Raw genomic sequence first — 19190 nt, forward strand, 5'->3', positions numbered from 1 at the left:
AATAACTCTGTAAGTATTAAAATGAAATGGAATGAGATCGTTGCAGGGATAACTGATATAATTAGTTTGAAAGTTATTGCTTTTAAAACTATTAAACACTTTAAATGCCATACAGTATCCATGGATTCGGTAACATTTGCGTTCGTATTGGTTCCTATGTTTTTTTTAAGTTTCCTTAATGAGTTTAATTTAATTTTATACTTACCCTTACAATTTTAATATTAATACAAATAGCCAAATTGTGCTCGATACAAGATAGAATCGATAAATAATAACATATATTCAATTTTACGAGATTTTCAAACGTAATCCACGTAGAACAAGGTTTAAAAAAGATACTAACAATACAAGAAATAAAAAGAGTTTTAATGTGAATCAATATAGATATTATATCTTTACACCAATACAGATAATGTATAAAAAAATGTTGTATGATATTTATTTATAGAATAACATGATCTAGTGAAGCCATTGTATTAAACAACGATAAATGTCTGAAATCTGACCGGAGTGCGTGAACAAAAACTGGTAACTGCGACGTTCATGAATTTATTACCGATCCCAAAAAAATATACTTGTACTCGATAAATACCTACGGACATACAGTTTTAATTTCATGTTGCTGCCATGAAAAAAATAGTGACAAGTGCCTTTTGTGAAACAAAACTTTTTAATCGGCCAATAAGAGAATTGACTTGAGGTAAACACCTTCGTAGGCGGATCCAACCGCTAACTTTTTAAGACATTAATATAAAATGAAATTAAAAAAAAAAATACTGTATATTTTAATATTTATATTTTTAATAAACCAGCTATGAGGACAACATTTTTGATATGATTAAAAAAGTAGTTTTGAAGGCAGTGTAACGTTCTAAAGAATGCATACCCTTCCTTTACATATAAATTGTTTTGCATGCTTAATTAAAAATTGAAAATACACAGGCTTCCTTGTTTTTCTTAAATATTTATATATTTTTTCATTCGTTGCAATTAAAGCTTGGAATATTTACAGCCCTGGATATTATTAATGAATTAGCAAATACGAGAATATTCAATTCAGGCCGAATTAATAAGTTAAAAAGTTAAACGATATATTTGATCAAATAGAACAAAATAGCACGTGTATTTCATATCTTATTTTTCATTTTTTTCCTACGTTTCTATCGCTTTACATCACTTCCGTCTCGTCTGCCTCGCTTCGTCCGTCGGTCCGTCCGTCCGTCTTGCTGTAAATTAAACGAAAGTCGAAACAGCAGGTAAAATGTTAAATAAAATAATAAATACGCGTATTATATGCGGAATTGTATTCAAATGTGTACTCAAATTGCTGTTAGATATCGTTATATCATAAAATAGCGATTAAACCAAACATTACAGTGCTCAGCTTCGTTTTATGATCCTTAGCGACAACTGCAGAGTTCATAACCTCCCAATATTACAAAATTTTGCCACGAAATACTAAATTTATATAACTATGTCTAGAATAATTATGGAAAGTTTTGTCACTTTAAAATTTATACTATAAATCTAATATTTAAATTGTTTGTGTTGGATCATGCATGGTAGCGTCTATCTGTTATCTGTTACTATGCAAATTGCACAGATATATGAGTTAGCTATTACTGTAGACTGTATTTAATACAAATAGTACAATTTACATACAGAAACTAAGTTTGAACTACAAATACTTCATAGAGCAGAGGCCTGTATTTCTCAAACGTCATGAAATCTTGATCTGCTGCTGCACCCAACGAGAGGCGGCTATATTGCGTATTGCTACCAATGAAATTTACTTCATTCTTTATATATTTTTAACAAATCTTTGTAGCAATTTCCATTGTACTCGCAGAAATATTTGTGTTATTTTGATAGCATCTACCGCAAAGCTTTCTATAAAAGTTTAGTTTTGTTTGAGTCTCACTCTTCGAATAAATTGCTAACTCTTGCCTAGTAATCGACTATCCAAATATAGATCAATTAAACCTGTATTTACTAACCGATTTACGCATTTATAAATGTATGAACATCCATCAAATAAACGATTATGCGTTAAGATGAAAGCGGCCGCGGTATGAAGATTTGCTCCACAAAATGTCAACAAGGCACTGCGCCGACAAAGGTAGGCATTCGCGGACCGTCGCTGTTATTCTGAAATAATCGGTTAATTGCGCACCCTTAACGAGTAGTGGAAAATGATTGCCTCATTGCTCGCACTTTTTCCGACTATTTTTGTGTGCTTTTTAAATATAAACATATTTTAAATCTCTTATAATATACACGGGACAATTTGTTTCCACTCGAACACTCTTTAATGTTAGTAATAAAATTACGCATTAATAGTACCGTACTTTACAGTTTATAATCACATAAACGTAGAGATATAAGTAGCATCTATACGTTTAGGAAGGAATAAAACGAAAACAACTAAAAATAATTGCAATTTGTCGATAAAATTGTTTGATATGAATGAATTGAAGTACGCAATCAACATTATACATGCTGTAAGTATCGTAACAGTGACCATAAAAGCACATAAACGAAGATTATGAAGTTACGACAGCGATATGAATATTCAAAATAATATATTTTGCATATCTGGTAGAAGCAGAGAGGTCATTTATCGATAAATATTGAAATTTTGCGTGCGTTCGCTTGTCCGGACCACACACGAGCCGGCTCGTTTGTTCTGCCCACATCACTGCGATATATTTTTATGCTTTACTGCTCACCTGTGTCGACACTCGGCTTTTTTATTTAAGACTTGGATTATTAATACAAAAAACGTTTAATAAACAATAAAATAACTTTAAGGACACATTATCTTCCCGTATTATCTAATAGAAAGATCGAAATATTCGCGTTAACTTGAATAAAATGTTCGTGAAAAAGTCGATACGAGATTTTTGCTTTTAATAAGACCCAAAATATTTTTAATTTATTCATAAAGTTATGAAATTAGACAAAACTTTTTATTGACGCTATAAATGAACCTATGAAGTAATTAAGTTTATATGCTAGCAATAAAAAAACGTCAATGCATAATTTCTACTTCTGTGTCAGTCAATATACCTACATATAAATTGATTTAATACCTTATAATTCGGTTGCAGACTAATTATAACAGGTATTGGGCAAACTTTAAATGCAATAGCTACCATTCGAAAACTGTTGTCGGTCTTTTCATACCAAACATGTGTATAATAAACATTAATAATAATTTACTGAATATTGAATAAAACTGTTTTGAATTTTAAACGGTCATGTCATCAGATTTAAATCGAAACTTTTAATGAACGGATACATATTATTTAAATTGTTTTTAAAACATTACTTCGTTTCGATTCAATGTGATGTGGGTTGTTTATTTTATTTTGTTAATTAAGAGTGCCCGTAATTAAAACTATCCCAATTTAAGAGTCCTCTTGAGAGTTGAACGACGTAAGATCCCGCGATAACACGGCAGATCTATTCAATTCTAAATATGAACTTGGATTTCGCCTTCTTATTGTGATGTATTTGACTGGTTAACATTTTACCGAAATGATAAAATCTAGAGGTATTATTGCGCTATAATGCACTGCAATGTAAATAACTTAGTTATTCATAAACCTGTGCTATTACTAACTGATTCACGACCAGCTGCTGACTTAAGATAATTAATGCTATTTAAGATGTTATGATAAATGTTATTTCAACACTAAGACTTATTAAAACCAGATATAACATGATACTCGTAAAGTTAAAGAAGTCCTTATATTAGTGTCAGTTTCACCGGCAGTATATTTTCAGGTAATATCTGACATTTAGCACGTACAACTTATACGTCTCTTAATTATAATATATTTGAAAATAATATTTCATAATGAACTTATCTTCGTAGACAGCTGCTTTGAAACAACATTTTTTGTCAATTCCATCAGTGCCATTGAACGTTTTGTCAGCAATTCGTTACTTAATTTTTGATTTGGAAATTAAAATAACCATTTCTTATATTTCTGTGTGGGAATTTGTCGACGTCACAGGCTTCCGTTTTTTTTTTTTAATGAATGAATGACAGGAGCTGGCATGTAGCCGTGGGAGGCAGCGGCTTGTAAAGGTTTTGGCGTGGGAAAGTAGTGCACAATAAATTATTACTTGCTGCTTATGCAGCCTATCTTGTTGAATAAGGGAACCTTACTCTCTTAAGGGCTTAAAACATTTATATGATAATTCAAGCTAATATTATAAATTTTCACGTATCTGGCTGTCTGAATTAAATTTGGTATTTAGTTACACCTATAAAATATTACAGCATAATGCCGTTATGGTTAATAGTAAAGATAATTGTTAATAGAATTGAATACACATATATATTTAATAAAGTGGTTCACTAATGTTACTTACTTTGGGATATCCATAATTGCTATCACAAAACACGAATAATAATAAAATTGCCTCAATATTATCGCTCCTATCATTACCGTGACATAATACAAGTGCCTACCGATATTATAAACACATTACTCTTCTTCCGCATCTATGAATAAAAAAGTAATAAGGGTGACGATTTAGCAATACATCTTTTTAATGAAAAAGTTATGAATATGCATATTTGCACCTTGCACTAGCACCATGAATGGTCTTATTGTAAACCGATTGCATATTTATTTAACCCTTCCCCTTAACCCTTTTAAAAATCAAACAATTACACAAAAGCACATCGATATCTGTCAATAATATACGTTATGAATATGCAAAAATAACAAAGTAATTAATATTTACATTGATCTTGATATTTTGTGGAGTCATAGTTTGGGCATTACGGTTTTTCAATGCCGTGGCGAAGGGTTCTAATAAAAAAAAATGTCTGAATAGTAGTGAGTATTTTTTTTTTATTGATGAAGCGTAAGGAATATTTTTCATATATTTATATGAAGAGATTTTTTTTATGATTTAAGTTTATGAACTCTAGAGCTTGAAATAAATAAAAACTAATAGCTTTTATATCTTAGTAGCATAACTTTACTATCCATGGTTAAAAATTGATTTTATATGGTACATACATATCTACATGTTGCCAAATATAGATGTTTTTTATAGTTTACGCTGTGGCTTTATTCGCACTTGAATACTACATATAAATAAATGATTGGTTGGTTGTTTCAAATGTGGCCTTCATCCGTGCAAATACGTGCACAGTATATTCTGCCAGTATCGTGTAGAATGAAGGAGACACGACCCGGGATTAACCTAGGAATGTAATAAATAAATAATATTAATATATGTCATTATTTTTGGTCAAAATGTCAAATTCAGTGTCATCGAGCATTTTTTTTTAACTAAGTAAATCGTTTTTTTTACGCCAGTCGTTACTAAGATTCTGGTTTTACGTCAAATAGAGTTAAAAAAAAATTGCGCGCTCTGTAGCTTAAACAATTGAATGATTTTCATTTAAGCAGTTGTTCTTATTTTCCATTAAAAACAGAAAATGGCTCCATTAAATTATTTGTTATTTTTATGTAGTCGAATCGTTTTTCAAGTATACTTTGTTAATAATAAAACAAATATTATCTTTTATTAACCAAATATTTTTCTTCAAAACGTCGACTAACTAATAAAATATGCTTTAAAACTCGTAACTAGACTTATGATCTAATTAAGTATGAAGATGAATTATTGGCATGCTATAATTTAAAAAATCCCTAAATATCAGTTTACATTAGTCAGTAAACCAATAGTACTTTTTATAATGTTGCCACTTCCCAACTTAACTATTACAAAAATCAGTAAAGAATAAATAAATAAAATAGCCAAATAATTTCCATATTTTATTAAAAAGTACAAGGGATCATTCTTATACAAAATACTATAAAATGCACAAATTTAACAATTCAAGTCTCAAAATTGCATGTATTAAATACATGTTAAGCATACATAATAAAATGAGAACATTGGAAGTAGAGTATAAACCCTATGCTCTTGGATTCTATAATTTTGAGATCCAATCCTTCAAAGCCTTCATATCAGCAGGGTTATCGTCATCCCCAGTGTTAGCTGAGCTCTCAGCAAATTCTACTTTGCAGTTCAGATGAGAAAATTCAAAATCTTTTCCGAGCTTTCCGAGGTATGAAGAACTATTGCTTTGCGATGAATCAACTGATTGCAGCTGACTAGATTTTGTGACACGGACCAAGTTTCTGAAAAAGAAAAGGTATATATAATAAGAAAATTCTTATTATAAAAATAAAAGAATTTATTAAAGTATCTCACAATTCCTTTTCTAATAAACCCTTGATAACTTGACTGCCTTTGGCCATGGGCTGGTCTTGTTTGTTACATAGAATCAAAAACTGAGGACAATTGCTCTGCACTACTGAATCAAGCAAAATGGTATAAAGATATCTGCAAAAACAATTTAAAACTTTGTTATCTTCTTTTTTTAATTATTGATTAATTTATTACATATGTTTATACATACTCAGCGACATCCCTTATTTCTTTCTGAATGGTTACAGAGTCTACAACATATACAATGGCTTTAGCACTGCTCTTGTATTGATCAAAAAATTTGTTTCTCAATCTTTCCTGGCCGGGTAGGTCTACGATCCTGAGGGCATTCTAAAAAAAAAGGGATAATCATATAGTATTTATGATAAACATAGTGAACAATTGTGATTTATGAAGACAAACTAACATTGGATGTAATATATTCCTCGATATTTTCTTTCATAGATGTGAAAGTTTGTCTATACTGTGAGTAAGAGAGTCTCACAAATAAAAGAGTCTTCCCTGAATCTGAAAGTCCCGTTAGTAGCACCGACCGCCTCAAATGCCGACGCCTTGAAAAACACCACCAAAACACTGAAATAATATTTGTAATAATTAACTTTCTTTATTAATATGAATATAAATAATAAAAATATTAAAAAAACATACTGAAACTTACCAAGAGTGAACAAAAGCACTATTATACTCAATAAGGTTATATATCGTGGGTCATTTAGGATTGGTTCAGTGTGAATTTTTTCTTTAATTACTTCAGATTCGGCCTCCATATTAGCTGGCTATAATTAATTTTTAAGATATTTTGACGTTAACAAATGATTTTTTAAACTAGTTTTTTCCTTTGATGTGTTCAAAACATTCATGTGACGAAGTGCCAAATGAAAGTGAGGTGTCAATTGTCATTATTTATTAAACTTTAAAATTGCTTTTTATTATATATAATCGAATTATAAAAACAATTTGTATTAAATTAAATAATATTTTACATAAAATTCATTTTTAATGTCTTAAATTAATATTGGCTTATTTGCTCTTTCAATTCTCTATTTAATAAAATCTTATCTAAAATTTGGATAATATTAATTATATAAATAAATATATTTAACACTTATATATTTGTAAAGTGATTATAGTGTGAAAAATTTTATATTATTCTAAAATTGTTAGTCATTGTAATTTAACAGAGGTGAACTGACGTAGAACTGATAAGAAAATAGAAATAGATAAATCATAAACTCAATTCGTAAGTTGTCATGCGTTGATAGGACGTATTAAATGTTAAAATAACATTCCAATTTCCATGAGAATCATTTCAGTAGCAAGGCTTTCAAGCATTGTTTTTAACAGCACTAAAAGCGAATTAATTCTACGCACCATGAGTATTGACATAGGAGGTATTTATTAAACAAGAATTTTTTTTATTGATTTAATTACAGTGTTATCATTTATAATAACATGGTGTAATAACATTAAATAGGTATGAGAATAAAATATAAAGATAAGGATGAAACTTTCCTAGAAAAACATTTGGTATCAAAGGAACCTTTTGGACAATTTGATGCTTGGTTTAAAGAAGCTTGCAGTAAAAAAGAAATTTTAGAACCAAATGCAATGTGCTTGGCTACAGCTACAAAGTAAGTTTTCATATATATTTTATGGTGTACAAACAGGTTTAAATTATATTAGTGTGTCAATTGTTCAAAAATAATTTTTACTAATTTATAAATGCAAAATGTATGTCAAGCAGAGACTACTTAACAGATTTTAATGAAAGACTAAGAATGTAGTTCAGATATGGGAAAAACATTTATCTCAAAATTGCTAATTGTTATCTCGGGATTGAGGCACAACAGTTGAATTGTGTATGAAATCACATGATACAGAATATAAATGTTGCTGCCTGTTGGTCTCCAAATCTATTGTTTTGACATACTTCATACATTTTTGTTATACTTAAGTGATATAGTTTCCAGGAAAAACTAGTTCTTTATATCCCTGAGCTGTGATCTGCAGAATGTTTTTGTGATGAGATAACAACATTTTTAACTGCATTTTATGAAACATACAGATATATTATTAGTTAGCTGTGCTTGAGTTATTAGTACTTGAATAATCATTATTTTTTAAAGGAATGGATACCCTTCAGCAAGATTTGTGCTGTGTAAAGGTTATGGAAAGGAGGGCTTTAAGTTCTTCACAAACTATGGCAGTAGAAGGCACAAGAAATGGTATAATATTTTTTTCTAATATATAGATTGTCCTTTTTTGTTTGGGGTGGTCTTAGAAAATATTGAAATTATATAAACAACTAACGAGATATAAGAAATACCCCTAATATAATTATGGAAAAACTACCAAAACATTGTACTTTGTAAAATGTTTAAAAGATTATATATATTAATAGGTTGAAAAAATAAGTAAATTACAAGTAGGTTCCATGACATTACAAGTTAGCACTGATGTATATCTAATGAAGTTTTGAGCAAAATGTAACTTAATACCATTATTTCCTACAATGAACCGTAATTTCAAATACATACATATATATGGTGATTGTAGGCGGAGAATCCTAATGTGGCAGCTACTTTTTACTGGGAAATACTAAATCGGTCCATAAGAATCGAAGGTTGTGTTGAAAAACTGTCAGAAGAGGAATCAACAAAGTATTTTCATAGTCGACCAGTACCGAGTCAAATAGCCGCTGCAACTAGTTATCAAAGTACACCAATAGAGTCCAGAGACATATTGTGTGAAAGAGAAAGTATTTTAGAGAAGGAGTACTTGATACCAGAAAAGGAAGTTCCAAAACCAAAGTTCTGGTTAGTAGTTGGTTGCATCAATTACTAAACATTTGATTTATTTTGTGGAAGGAATAAATCTTCTAACTTATTATACAAATATTTATAAAAACTTCACACAAGTACTACCTACTACCAGCAGGCATTATACAGTTGTTTCTTCTCATTTTACTATTTATAAGAATGTTTGCTTAAATTATCTTCCTGATAGTGATATCTCCTGTATAATTTATGTTTTAGTTCATACAAAATAATACTCATATGTTATTATTGTTAGCCTACTGAGATTATTTTGTTTAATTTTGTTATCTGGAGCACTTTAATGCTATAAATATAAAAATTTAAATAAAAAATACTAAAGTAGAGGCCAGAATTATGAATAATTGATATTTATATATATACACTTTATAGAGTAAAAAATATAGGTTAACTTATATTTAGACATTTTGCAGGGGCGGTTATATTATTCGTCCTACATCAGTTGAATTCTGGCAAGGACAAAGAGATCGACTGCATGATAGAATAAAGTTCCGGAAACTAAAGGAAGGTGAAGTACCCGATGGAAAGTTACTTCATCAGGGTGAAGACGGTTGGGTCTATGAAAGACTTTCACCATAAGAGGGTGTAATAATTATTTATTTTTTATTAAGATGAGGTAATATTGTTCTGTAATTAAATAATGTCTTCCATATTAAATAATGTCTGCAATAAACAGTGGTGTTATGGGTCATTGGTACAAATTATACAATTACTAATTATCAAGCTTTGTTATTTTTATAATGTTTCTCTTATAAAACTATAGTGATAATTGTTTGTCATATTAATGTACTTTAGTATAAGGCCGTTTAAAATTGTCTTGTATCACCACCAGCACCAAAGAAATATGTTTTTGCTGCAACAAATACAGGGCTGACTATTTAACCTCTTTTCAAATAAAATGCTAGATCTTATAATTATTTTGGTTTTAAATTGTTTCTGAAGTAAGAATTATATCTAACTCAGATGCTAGGATTTTGTGAAAAGAATCCAAGCATCAGAAAATTACTTGAAACACTCATTGTACCTTTCCTGGTTGCCTCCATATTTAGTAGGATATTCTTTTCTTGACCGCTAAGTTAATTATTGCTGATAAATAAATAAAAAACAATAATATTTGAGTAACATTAAAAAACACATATTAGGTGGCTCTCAAAATACGGTTCACAGAAGGTGTTTAACGTTAGCGCGAGAACTTGGAAAAAAATATTTATCTTTCGCGGTAATGAGTTATTATAATTTGCATAATAATAATCTATCTTGAATGGTTGAAGTTTAACGCATGGCAACAAATGTAAATTGACATTCAACGGATAAACGTTAAAACTTGAATAAAGAATTCAAATGAAGCCATAGTTTAAATAAAAAAGTAGTATCAAACATATCTAATAATCCAGTTTGTATGAAAACCCTTATAAAATCCCTTCTAAGTGCCATGGGTATCAACATCGGAGGTATTTAATAGAAATGACAGAATGTTGAAAAAACTCTGTCATTGTTGAGTAATCATTAACATATTTCTTTCGATAATATAATTTACTAACATTCAATAGGCTTGAGAATAAAATATAAAAGTAAGGATGAAACTTTCCTAGAAAAAGATTTGGTATCAAAGGAACCTTTTGGGCAATTTGATGCTTGGTTTAAAGAAGCTGTTGGTAAAAAAAATATTTTAGAACCCAACGTAATGTGCCTAGCCACAGCTACAAGGTAAGTTGTGTTTATATATACAAATTAAATTGATGTTTAAATTATTTAAAAAAATGTAACAATCAAGATAGTTAGTTCAATCAACTTAGTTATAATTTTTTATAATTGGCAATTAATCAGTATTTTTAATTTTATTTCCTATGATGAATCCTTAGAAAAATGTATAATATTTAAACTTTTTGAACGGAATTTTATTAAATATCAGCTACTATTTACCCATTTTTATTTTACCACTTGAAGAATAATAATTATTATATTAAGGAATGGATGCCCCTCAGCAAGATATATGTTGTGTAAAGGGTATGGAAAAGAGGGATTTAAATTCTTTACTAACTATGGGAGTAACAAGGCACAGGATATGGTACCTATCATATTATAATTAAAATTTAGTTTTTTTTTTAAATAAACATAGTGCCGTAGTCTTAATAACGTATGCTTACATGATAACAAGATCTAAATAATTTTTCTTTTAGATATTTTTGTGAGTCTTCTTGTTGGTCTGAAGCCTATTTTAGAAATTTCTGAATGATAATTAAGTAATGGTTTACAATAAATATAGAAATTAAGAAACTAGATAAGTAGTTGCGTGTCGATCGGTTAAATCTCAAATATTTATCTATACTAGCACCATTACCATACACTTTTTGGAAGAGAAGTTAGAAACATAAATATGTGTATATATTTTTGTTAATGTGCCTACTGATTTAAGGAAGAGAATCCTTATGTAGCGGCTACGTTTTACTGGGTTGCACTAAATCGCTCTGTTAGGATCGAAGGTTATGTTGAGAAACTGTCAGAAGAAGAGTCAACAAAGTATTTCCAAGAAAGACCAATACCAAATCAAATATCCGCGGCTAGCAGCTGTCAGAGTACACCAATTGAGTCGAGAGATGTATTGCGTGAAAGAGAAAGTGTTTTAGAGAAGGAATACTTGAAACCTGGAAAGAAAGTTCCGAAACCAAATTTCTGGTTTGTTATTTGTTATATTTTTACATTTCTATAGGATATATATATTTTTTATTAGACCTTTTTTCTCGAATTTTAGAATAATAATACCTGGTACTAATACTTTTTTATGATTTTAAATTGTATAAAGCCGTACTGATTCTTCTGTTATTGTAATTATTATATGAAAGAGAGTAGGTTGACGAGAATAGAATTTATAGTTAGGGAAGCCGTCGGGACAGACTTTAGGCTGTTATCCACTTTATAAGCAATTCTTACATTAGACATTACTTTAACTTCTTAAACTCTAAAAGGTGCTTACTTTAGGAATCCCATATACATTATGTAATGTTTACCAAATATAATATAATGTAATGTTTACCAAAAATATGTTCGGATAGTTAGAAGTGGGACATCGTAAGGTAGTAGAGTCTAGCTGTGTCAAGTTATCACAGCTTGAATATTTGCTGGCTCTACCGGGGAAGTACCACCCTTTTACAGAAAATCGGCGTGCAGTAGCTTTTAATGGCTGCGTTTCGTCCGATGAGAGAGAGAGAGAGCCGTTCGCACTCTCCCTATTCCCACGCTTTCCTCCTTCCTCAACAATCAAGGCCGGCAACACATCCTCAGCATCTCTTAAGTTGCAGATGTCAATGAGTGACGGTGACTACGGCCCATCAAGAAGGCCGTCTGCCCATTTTGCTACCTTTGTCATAAAAAAAAACATAAATCTGGTGCTCGCTAGACGAATTATCGATCTGGTAGACGAGTACAGCATTCCTTGAATTATGTGTTTTCATCTCCGTCTCAGTTGCCTCCTCCGATATATCTATTAAATGTCATGATGTTTATTATGATTTCCACTGTCATAATAATTAATATTTATAACGAAATCGTATACCACCCCTTCAAATAGGTGAAAATGGAGATGGTTGTGTAGGATTTCCGAGCCTTTGTGGCAGGGAAACTCACTAAAATCTAGCGGCGACCAAAAATGTTGATACTAAAATGTCTGTTATAGCAAAGGGCCGCCTTAGGGTTCTCAAAGGAGAGACTGTTGAAAGAGTTCGAGATATCGAGCGAGACCGAAAGCACTGCGCCCTCTTCTCCTATCAACGCCTAGCTCATCTTTTCAGAACATCTAGAGCGTCAATCTTTAAGAAACTAAAAACAAACCAGCCTAAAAGCTCGAACGAAGAGTCGACCAGTACGTCATTACCTTCAGCTCTAAATGTCCTCCTTTCCAGAACTCTCAGTCAACCAAGTTTCCTAGATTCTGAAAATTACCAGATTCGGAGGCAGACGACGATCCCCTGACTTTATTTCCCTATGTCAGGTCTACCCTCTAAATTTTGGAGTCTAAAACTCCACAAATTTCAACTCAAAATTTGACCGATTTGATTCGAAAACCTTACACAGACAGCTCGTAAAACGTTGATATATGCAGGTAGGGAAGACAGCTGGGATTGGTGATAAATGATAAATTTCCCAATTTTTTTAAATACATAAAATTTGAATATAAAATGACGAACTTAAATTTTAAACGACTAAGTTATAAAAAATCCTAATTTTTGTACTTTAATTTTGAAATAAGAATGCTTCATTGGTATAAGTGCAATAAATGTCGATGAATTGAAATTTAGAAAAAGATTTTTTTAGAATATATATTTTTAGGGTCATACATCCATTTTGGTTTATCTCAAGCCAATTTTATTGAATGTGATATTTTGTTAACATAAGTTGTATACAAACCTATTTATCATATGTCATCTTTTTGATGCTCTTTATAAATCTTTATAAAATTTAAACTGTAATATCTACCCATAAAGGTTACTTTTTTTGACATATTTTGTGAACATATTTTCTATACAACCTATATGCTACATTGTAACCTTAACCATAGCCTTCATAACAGATGGATACCATATAAAATTTAATGGCTGGACACTTACAGGATCAAAACAAAATCATTTTTACCTATTGTTGGAATAATTTCAGGGGTGGTTATATCATTCGCCCTACTTCATTTGAATTTTGGCAAGGACAAACTAACAGGCTCCATGATAGAATAAAGTTCCGGAGACTACAGGAATGTGAAGTACCCGATGGAAAACTACTTCATCAGGGTGAAGACGGTTGGGTCTACGAAAGACTTCAACCATAAAAGAAGCTTTAATAATTATCAATATATGATCGAGTAGAAAATATGTTTATTATAGTATTGAGTAATGTCTTCCATGTTAAAAAATTTCGTTTTTATATTTTCTGGGTATAAATAAGACAGTAACTGTCAAGATTTTGTTATTTTAATAATTTCTCTCTGTATACCATTACTTGTTTTCCATACAACTTCAGATTTTAATGTACTTTTCTGTATGGCTGTTTCAAATTGTCTTGTTCCTCCACCGACACCAAAATAATATGTTTTTGCTGCAACATATACAACACCATTGTCATTTAACCTGTTTTCAAATAACTTAATGAGTTTTTCATAATTGTTTTGGTTGTAAATGGTTTCTGAAGTAAGAATTATATCAAACTTCTCAGTCGCTAGGAGTTTATCAAATGAAGCCCAGTCTCCTGAATAGAACTTGAAATTCTTAATTCCACAGTCTCTTCCTGATTCTTCAATATTTAGTAGGACATTAGTTATTGTATATAATTCTAGTATTTCCTTGTTCTGCAATAATATAATGAAAATTAAGTTTTTTATATCATATCCAAGATTATGCTTTGTGATTGCTGTGCTAGTTGTTACTTATTAGTTTGATAGAAAACAGCAATATGTTTATTTAAAACAACACAATAATTGTTGTAAAAACAATTCAAAAAAGTAAGGTAATACTTACATAATCTTGAAATGTCACAGTAGCTCCTTTTAAAAATGCATACAGTCCTAGAATTCCAGCACCACAACCCAAATCTAAAACTTTAATATCCTTGAAATTGATTACATCTGTATTATTTTCAAAGTACTCTACCAAGTCATAAGTACATTCCCAAATTTTAAGACCTCCTGAAAGACCATTATTATAAATATCATCAGCAATATAAAAACAAAAAATATATATAGGTTACATTGAGTAAATTAGTTTACCTTCATATTTGCCAGTAACGAGATCACTGTGTTCTTTTTCAGCAAGGTTTATTATATTTTCAAAACCTTCCTTCTTTATATTATGCTTAAAAATGTCGTCTATTAATACGTGACCAATTTCAATACATCCGCAAGTAAACATCTTCGCATGTTCAACCAATTCATCGAGATCATCTACGCTTGATTTTGGTATCACTTCTTCACTATTTAACCATTCGACATCCCTAAGATCGCCTGAAATTTAAAAAAATTGTTTCAATAAGTTTTTTTATACATGAATATATATAAAATGGAAATCTAAATTCTAACCTTCATTTTCACGATTTTCATCTTCTTCTTCACCCGAAAAATTAAATTTAAACGAAGCCATTGGATAAAACTAATACATTTTTAAATCCTATATTATATTTAATAGGTGATTTGATTTTTAATCAACAAGTTTATTTATATTTTATAAAGCTTTCAAATCAAATTTCAAATCGTTATAATCATGTCAATCGTGCTGTTCAGGATTTAGATTTTATGTTGCTAAGACCTCAGTTTTTGTATCTCAATACTTTTTAATGTAAAAAAACCAACAATCATACCTCTTCGTTGTTTATGATAAAACCAGATTAATTGAAGTTACTAACAAATTTAATAATCGGATAATATATTAATTACAATTTTTAAAACTCTAGATATTATAATATTTTCGTGGTTACAATACTTTTTTTATTTAATTCTCACGGAAAATATAGTAGTAAACATTTACATTGCTTAGTTAAGTTAAAAAGAGTATAAAACACCAACTAATATATTTTTACTTTCATTTCATTACTCACTTTAGCAATTTATAGAATTAAAAATGTTATATCATTTTAATTTTATACAATTTTCAAAAAAATCTTATTGAAATCGAAGCAAAATTTTTCTACAATTACCATTTAAAAACTATTTTTATTAAGCACCAAAAAGTTTAATAGGCTTAATTACGTTCATAACATTAAATGTTATAAAAGTTATACATCCTTTAAGCAGACAATTTCAATAATATCATAAAAAATTAAAAAGTGTTTATACTATGTATTGTCTTGTTTTGTCAATTCTTCTGTAAAAATACAATATATAAATATAATATTATATTATAAAAAGAAATGGATCCAGATTTTGATGATAATCTAAATGTGGTAGGTCAACTATCGTGTTTTTAAAATTATATAGATAAGTTCAATGATAATGTTTTTCAGAATTGTGAACGTATCCAAACCAAATCGTTCATTCTTTCAAGCACACGAGTGTACTTGAGTCAAAGTAAAGAATATTTTTTGCGGTTTTCAGTTTACTGTATAATTTTAATTACACTATTTTTAGTAATATTCGATAGCTTTTATTAATTAACAATGACAGACGTGGCTAAGAAGGTAAAGTTGAATTATTTTCTTACTTTGCCTTCCTTTTATAAAATCAGTAATAATAATATCGAGACAACCATTGTGTATTTTAAAGGATGCGTTGTTGTTACATTGAAACTTTAATTTGCTATGTTATAAATTACGATTCATTTTATGTGTATATCTTTATTGTAAATTATTGCAATCGGAACATAACCTTACCGTACGAGTTGTAAGCATGGGGTTTCAGTGTAATACATAGTTGATACAAGAGAAATAATGCAATGAATTTTTTATTTAAGATAGAAAGTTTTTCTTTTTCTAACCTATTTTAGGTTCAGGACTACAAGGACTCCCTCAAGCAGAAGGCTGAACACCTTATTATTAAAGGATTTCCAGAGAAAATTGTCAAATTGAATGAACTTCTTGAAACATCACATTTCCAAAACCGAGATCTCTCTGATGTCCATCAGGTATATTTAACATGTTATTTTTTTTTATATAAACACCATTTAACATAAGTATTTTATTGGGAAATTTAACACTACATGTTTTTTCCAGGAATTAAACATTCCAGTACCTCCTCCTCTTAACACAAATTCACAAGATGAGCCATCGGCTAAACGACAGCGTTTAGATACATCTGAGGTATCAAGTGTGATGACTGTTGAGGGCACTATGGTTTATGCATTGCCAAATGGTACTGTACCATGTAACAAACCTCTAAGTGACCTTATACATCTCGTTAAACCACACATTAGGGAACTAGTTGAAGACTCAAACTTGGTAAATATTTTTGTTATAGATTTAAATTAATGAAATATAAGCTCTAACATATACATTACAGTGACAATGCTCATGCTTTTATTTACCGATTACAGCTTAAAATGTGGATATCATTTATGATCCCAAAAATAGAAGATGGTAACAATTTTGGTGTTTCAATACAAGAAGATACTTTAGCAGAGATTCAGTCTGTAGAATCTGAGGCAGCCGCTTTCTTTGATCAAATCTCACGGTATTTCATTTCAAGAGCTAAGATTGTATCAAAGGTTGCTAAATATCCACATATAGAAGACTATAGGAGAGCAGTTCAAGTGAGTTTGTTGACATTATAACAAAATAGTTTGGCTCATTTTCAGAATAATGTTGTTTTTCCACTGTACAAATACATGTTGGCATTGATTACAGTATTTTTGATATTTTGTTTGTGTGACTGTAAATTGAAATTCTTGTAAAAAAAAATGTCTGTCATTGGGTGACAAACATGTTAATGGATAAATTTTATTTTTCATTTACTTAATAAAATTTTAAATACCTTTTGAAAACTCACAACTATATGCTTCTTAAATTTAAAAAATATATTTTTAGAAATCTATATATATAATATTTGATCTATGCATCTTTTTATTTTTCACAGGAACTAGATGAGAAGGAATATTTGTCATTATGGCTTGTCATGTGCGAGATCCGCAACCGTTATTGTTCGCTACACGATATTGTCATTAAGAATTTAGAGAAAATTAAGAAGCCGCGTTCGTCTAACGCCGAAACTTTATACTAGTGACAAGTTTAATCTCAATCCTAGGCAAGGATTATTACCTTTAAGTGTAAACTTTGTTTTTTATTCACTAGATATTCTGTATATATTCAATGTTAGTATCAGCACAAACATGGGAACTACACAATGCCGGCATCAACATAATATATGACATCAGAATGCATCGTTCAATCTATTCCGCATAATCTAAGCTAGTGAGTAAAAAATAGATAGTCACATGCAGTTTCATTGTAACATTTGTATTATATTTGAGACTGAATCTAAGTATCTGGTGTACCGCGTTCTTGGTACATTTACATTGAATGTAATACACATTGGAGGCGTAAATTTTTTTTATATCAGAACTTTGTATTGATTCATCAAAACATTGGTTCCATATATCTGAATATGAATTGATTTGTAAAGCAAAATATACTATCATATCTGTAATAGATGAAAGCAACTGAATAGTGTGACCTCCTTAATCAGCAATGTTATATAATATAAGATAATAAAAAAGTTTATAATTAATAATAGATAAATAAGCAACCATTGTCATTCAAATTCATATTAAACCGCAGTGTTTTAGTGATGTCCCAATTGGCTAACAGATGTTAACTAAAATATAATCATTTAAATACGAATACATTTCTACAATAACAAACTGCTTTTTTTTTAAACCTTTTTTATTTTATTATATAATAATATGAAATTGTATTTTGAGTTTTGATATCAAAATCAAGGTAAGTGATACTCGGTTGTTTTCTTAAAGGAACAGTCAGATTTTTCAGGGATTCTTTTTTATTCTCAAGATCTGGAAATTTTTGAGATATAAAATGTCATCTGCATGTGCTGCTGACTCGTTTATGAAATTGAACATTATATTAAATTCAATTATTAAAAAAAAAACCCTAATAAGTGTAATTTTTTTTTTTCTTAAAGGATACCTAGTTTGTGTCTTTGTTTCATGGAAATCGTAACCATTAGGGAACTAGTTTGAAGTCATCACAAACATCTAATAATTGTTTATATGTATGGAAAACTTAAAAAATAAAGTGAAATATAATCTAACGAATCCAGTTTATATAAATCGTAGACATTCATTAAATTTATTAATACAAGAACCGCAATGAGGTGTAGGTACATTGTTTTTTTTAAATATTATTTACAGGGTAAAGGTAGAAACGGGTTACAAGATTAATAGTGTTCATACTAGTTTGGAACTATTTTATTTTTAGGTCCTAAAAATTCAAAATCATTTAAAGATTGGGTCCAATCTGTCGACTAGTTATGTTTCTGGTGACGACTGGTCCTAAGAGATGAAATTAGAAGTAACTTGAAAAGCATAAATCGGCAGTAACTGAAGTTTATTCGTCAATAACCTAAAAAATATTGAAGTACATATGTTTATGCGACTTTTATTTCTG

General features: G+C 29.7%; 5 protein-coding genes across 6 annotated transcripts; 3 read left to right on the forward strand and 2 right to left on the reverse strand.

Moving 5' to 3' along the window:
- Positions 1-5794: 5794 nt before the first annotated feature.
- Positions 5795-7143, reverse strand: LOC116770375 (signal recognition particle receptor subunit beta). The gene is made up of 5 exons (XM_032661826.2): positions 6926-7143; positions 6674-6840; positions 6458-6597; positions 6250-6381; positions 5795-6176 (listed from the first exon to the last, which is right to left on the reverse strand). The coding sequence occupies exons 1-5, from the start codon at positions 7032-7034 to the stop codon at positions 5966-5968; spliced, it is 759 nt and encodes a 252-aa protein (XP_032517717.2). The 5' UTR covers positions 7035-7143; the 3' UTR covers positions 5795-5965.
- Positions 7144-7459: 316 nt separating this feature from the next.
- On the forward strand, positions 7460-9820 carry LOC116770217 (pyridoxine/pyridoxamine 5'-phosphate oxidase-like). The gene is given in 6 exon segments (XM_032661595.2): positions 7460-7658; positions 7742-7898; positions 8394-8479; positions 8482-8492; positions 8824-9083; positions 9515-9820. Coding segments are annotated over 6 exon segments (774 nt in total). The 5' UTR covers positions 7460-7564; the 3' UTR covers positions 9681-9820.
- Positions 9821-9969: 149 nt separating this feature from the next.
- Positions 9970-14047, forward strand: LOC116770218 (pyridoxine/pyridoxamine 5'-phosphate oxidase-like). The gene is made up of 5 exons (XM_032661597.2): positions 9970-10552; positions 10652-10808; positions 11070-11169; positions 11518-11777; positions 13752-14047. The coding sequence occupies exons 1-5, from the start codon at positions 10501-10503 to the stop codon at positions 13915-13917; spliced, it is 735 nt and encodes a 244-aa protein (XP_032517488.2). The 5' UTR covers positions 9970-10500; the 3' UTR covers positions 13918-14047.
- On the reverse strand, positions 14042-15426 carry LOC116770216 (histidine protein methyltransferase 1 homolog). Its single transcript, XM_032661594.2, has 4 exons — positions 15160-15426; positions 14851-15084; positions 14603-14769; positions 14042-14433 (listed from the first exon to the last, which is right to left on the reverse strand). The coding sequence occupies exons 1-4, from the start codon at positions 15218-15220 to the stop codon at positions 14044-14046; spliced, it is 852 nt and encodes a 283-aa protein (XP_032517485.2). The 5' UTR covers positions 15221-15426; the 3' UTR covers positions 14042-14043.
- A 668-nt stretch (positions 15427-16094) lies between these two features.
- On the forward strand, positions 16095-18427 carry LOC116770296 (proteasome activator complex subunit 3). Of its 2 annotated transcripts, none has more exons than XM_032661710.2 (5): positions 16095-16253; positions 16559-16696; positions 16785-17009; positions 17105-17320; positions 17644-18427. In XM_032661710.2, exons 1-5 carry the CDS (start codon positions 16233-16235, stop codon positions 17785-17787), a joined length of 744 nt encoding a protein of 247 aa, XP_032517601.1. In that variant the 5' UTR covers positions 16095-16232; the 3' UTR covers positions 17788-18427. The 2 variants fall into 2 exon arrangements, with proteins under 2 accessions (XP_032517601.1, XP_032517602.1); XM_032661711.2 differs by having other exon boundaries at positions 16102-16253; positions 16565-16696.
- Positions 18428-19190: the final 763 nt, after the last annotated feature.

This window comes from Danaus plexippus (assembly GCF_018135715.1).
Source record: "Danaus plexippus chromosome 13 unlocalized genomic scaffold, MEX_DaPlex mxdp_15, whole genome shotgun sequence".
Taxonomy (NCBI): Eukaryota; Metazoa; Arthropoda; class Insecta; order Lepidoptera; family Nymphalidae; genus Danaus; species Danaus plexippus.

Coding starts and splice junctions, on each gene's coding strand:
- LOC116770375 (XM_032661826.2), bottom strand. CDS start 7,034: ATGGAGGCCGAATCTGAAGTAATTAAAGAAAAAATTCACACTGAACCA. Junction 6,598..6,673: donor AGGAATATATTACATCCAAT/GTTAGTTTGTCT, acceptor CTTTTTTTTTAG/AATGCCCTCAGGATCGTAGA. Junction 6,382..6,457: donor GAAATAAGGGATGTCGCTGA/GTATGTATAAAC, acceptor TTGTTTTTGCAG/ATATCTTTATACCATTTTGC.
- LOC116770218 (XM_032661597.2), top strand. CDS start 10,501: ATGAAAACCCTTATAAAATCCCTTCTAAGTGCCATGGGTATCAACATC. Junction 10,809..11,069: donor TGCCTAGCCACAGCTACAAG/GTAAGTTGTGTT, acceptor TATTATATTAAG/GAATGGATGCCCCTCAGCAA. Junction 11,778..13,751: donor GTTCCGAAACCAAATTTCTG/GTTTGTTATTTG, acceptor GAATAATTTCAG/GGGTGGTTATATCATTCGCC.
- LOC116770216 (XM_032661594.2), bottom strand. CDS start 15,220: ATGGCTTCGTTTAAATTTAATTTTTCGGGTGAAGAAGAAGATGAAAAT. Junction 14,770..14,850: donor CGTTACTGGCAAATATGAAG/GTAAACTAATTT, acceptor ATGGTCTTTCAG/GAGGTCTTAAAATTTGGGAA. Junction 14,434..14,602: donor CTGTGACATTTCAAGATTAT/GTAAGTATTACC, acceptor ATATTATTGCAG/AACAAGGAAATACTAGAATT.
- LOC116770296 (XM_032661710.2), top strand. CDS start 16,233: ATGACAGACGTGGCTAAGAAG. Junction 16,254..16,558: donor TGACAGACGTGGCTAAGAAG/GTAAAGTTGAAT, acceptor AACCTATTTTAG/GTTCAGGACTACAAGGACTC. Junction 17,010..17,104: donor TAGTTGAAGACTCAAACTTG/GTAAATATTTTT, acceptor TACCGATTACAG/CTTAAAATGTGGATATCATT.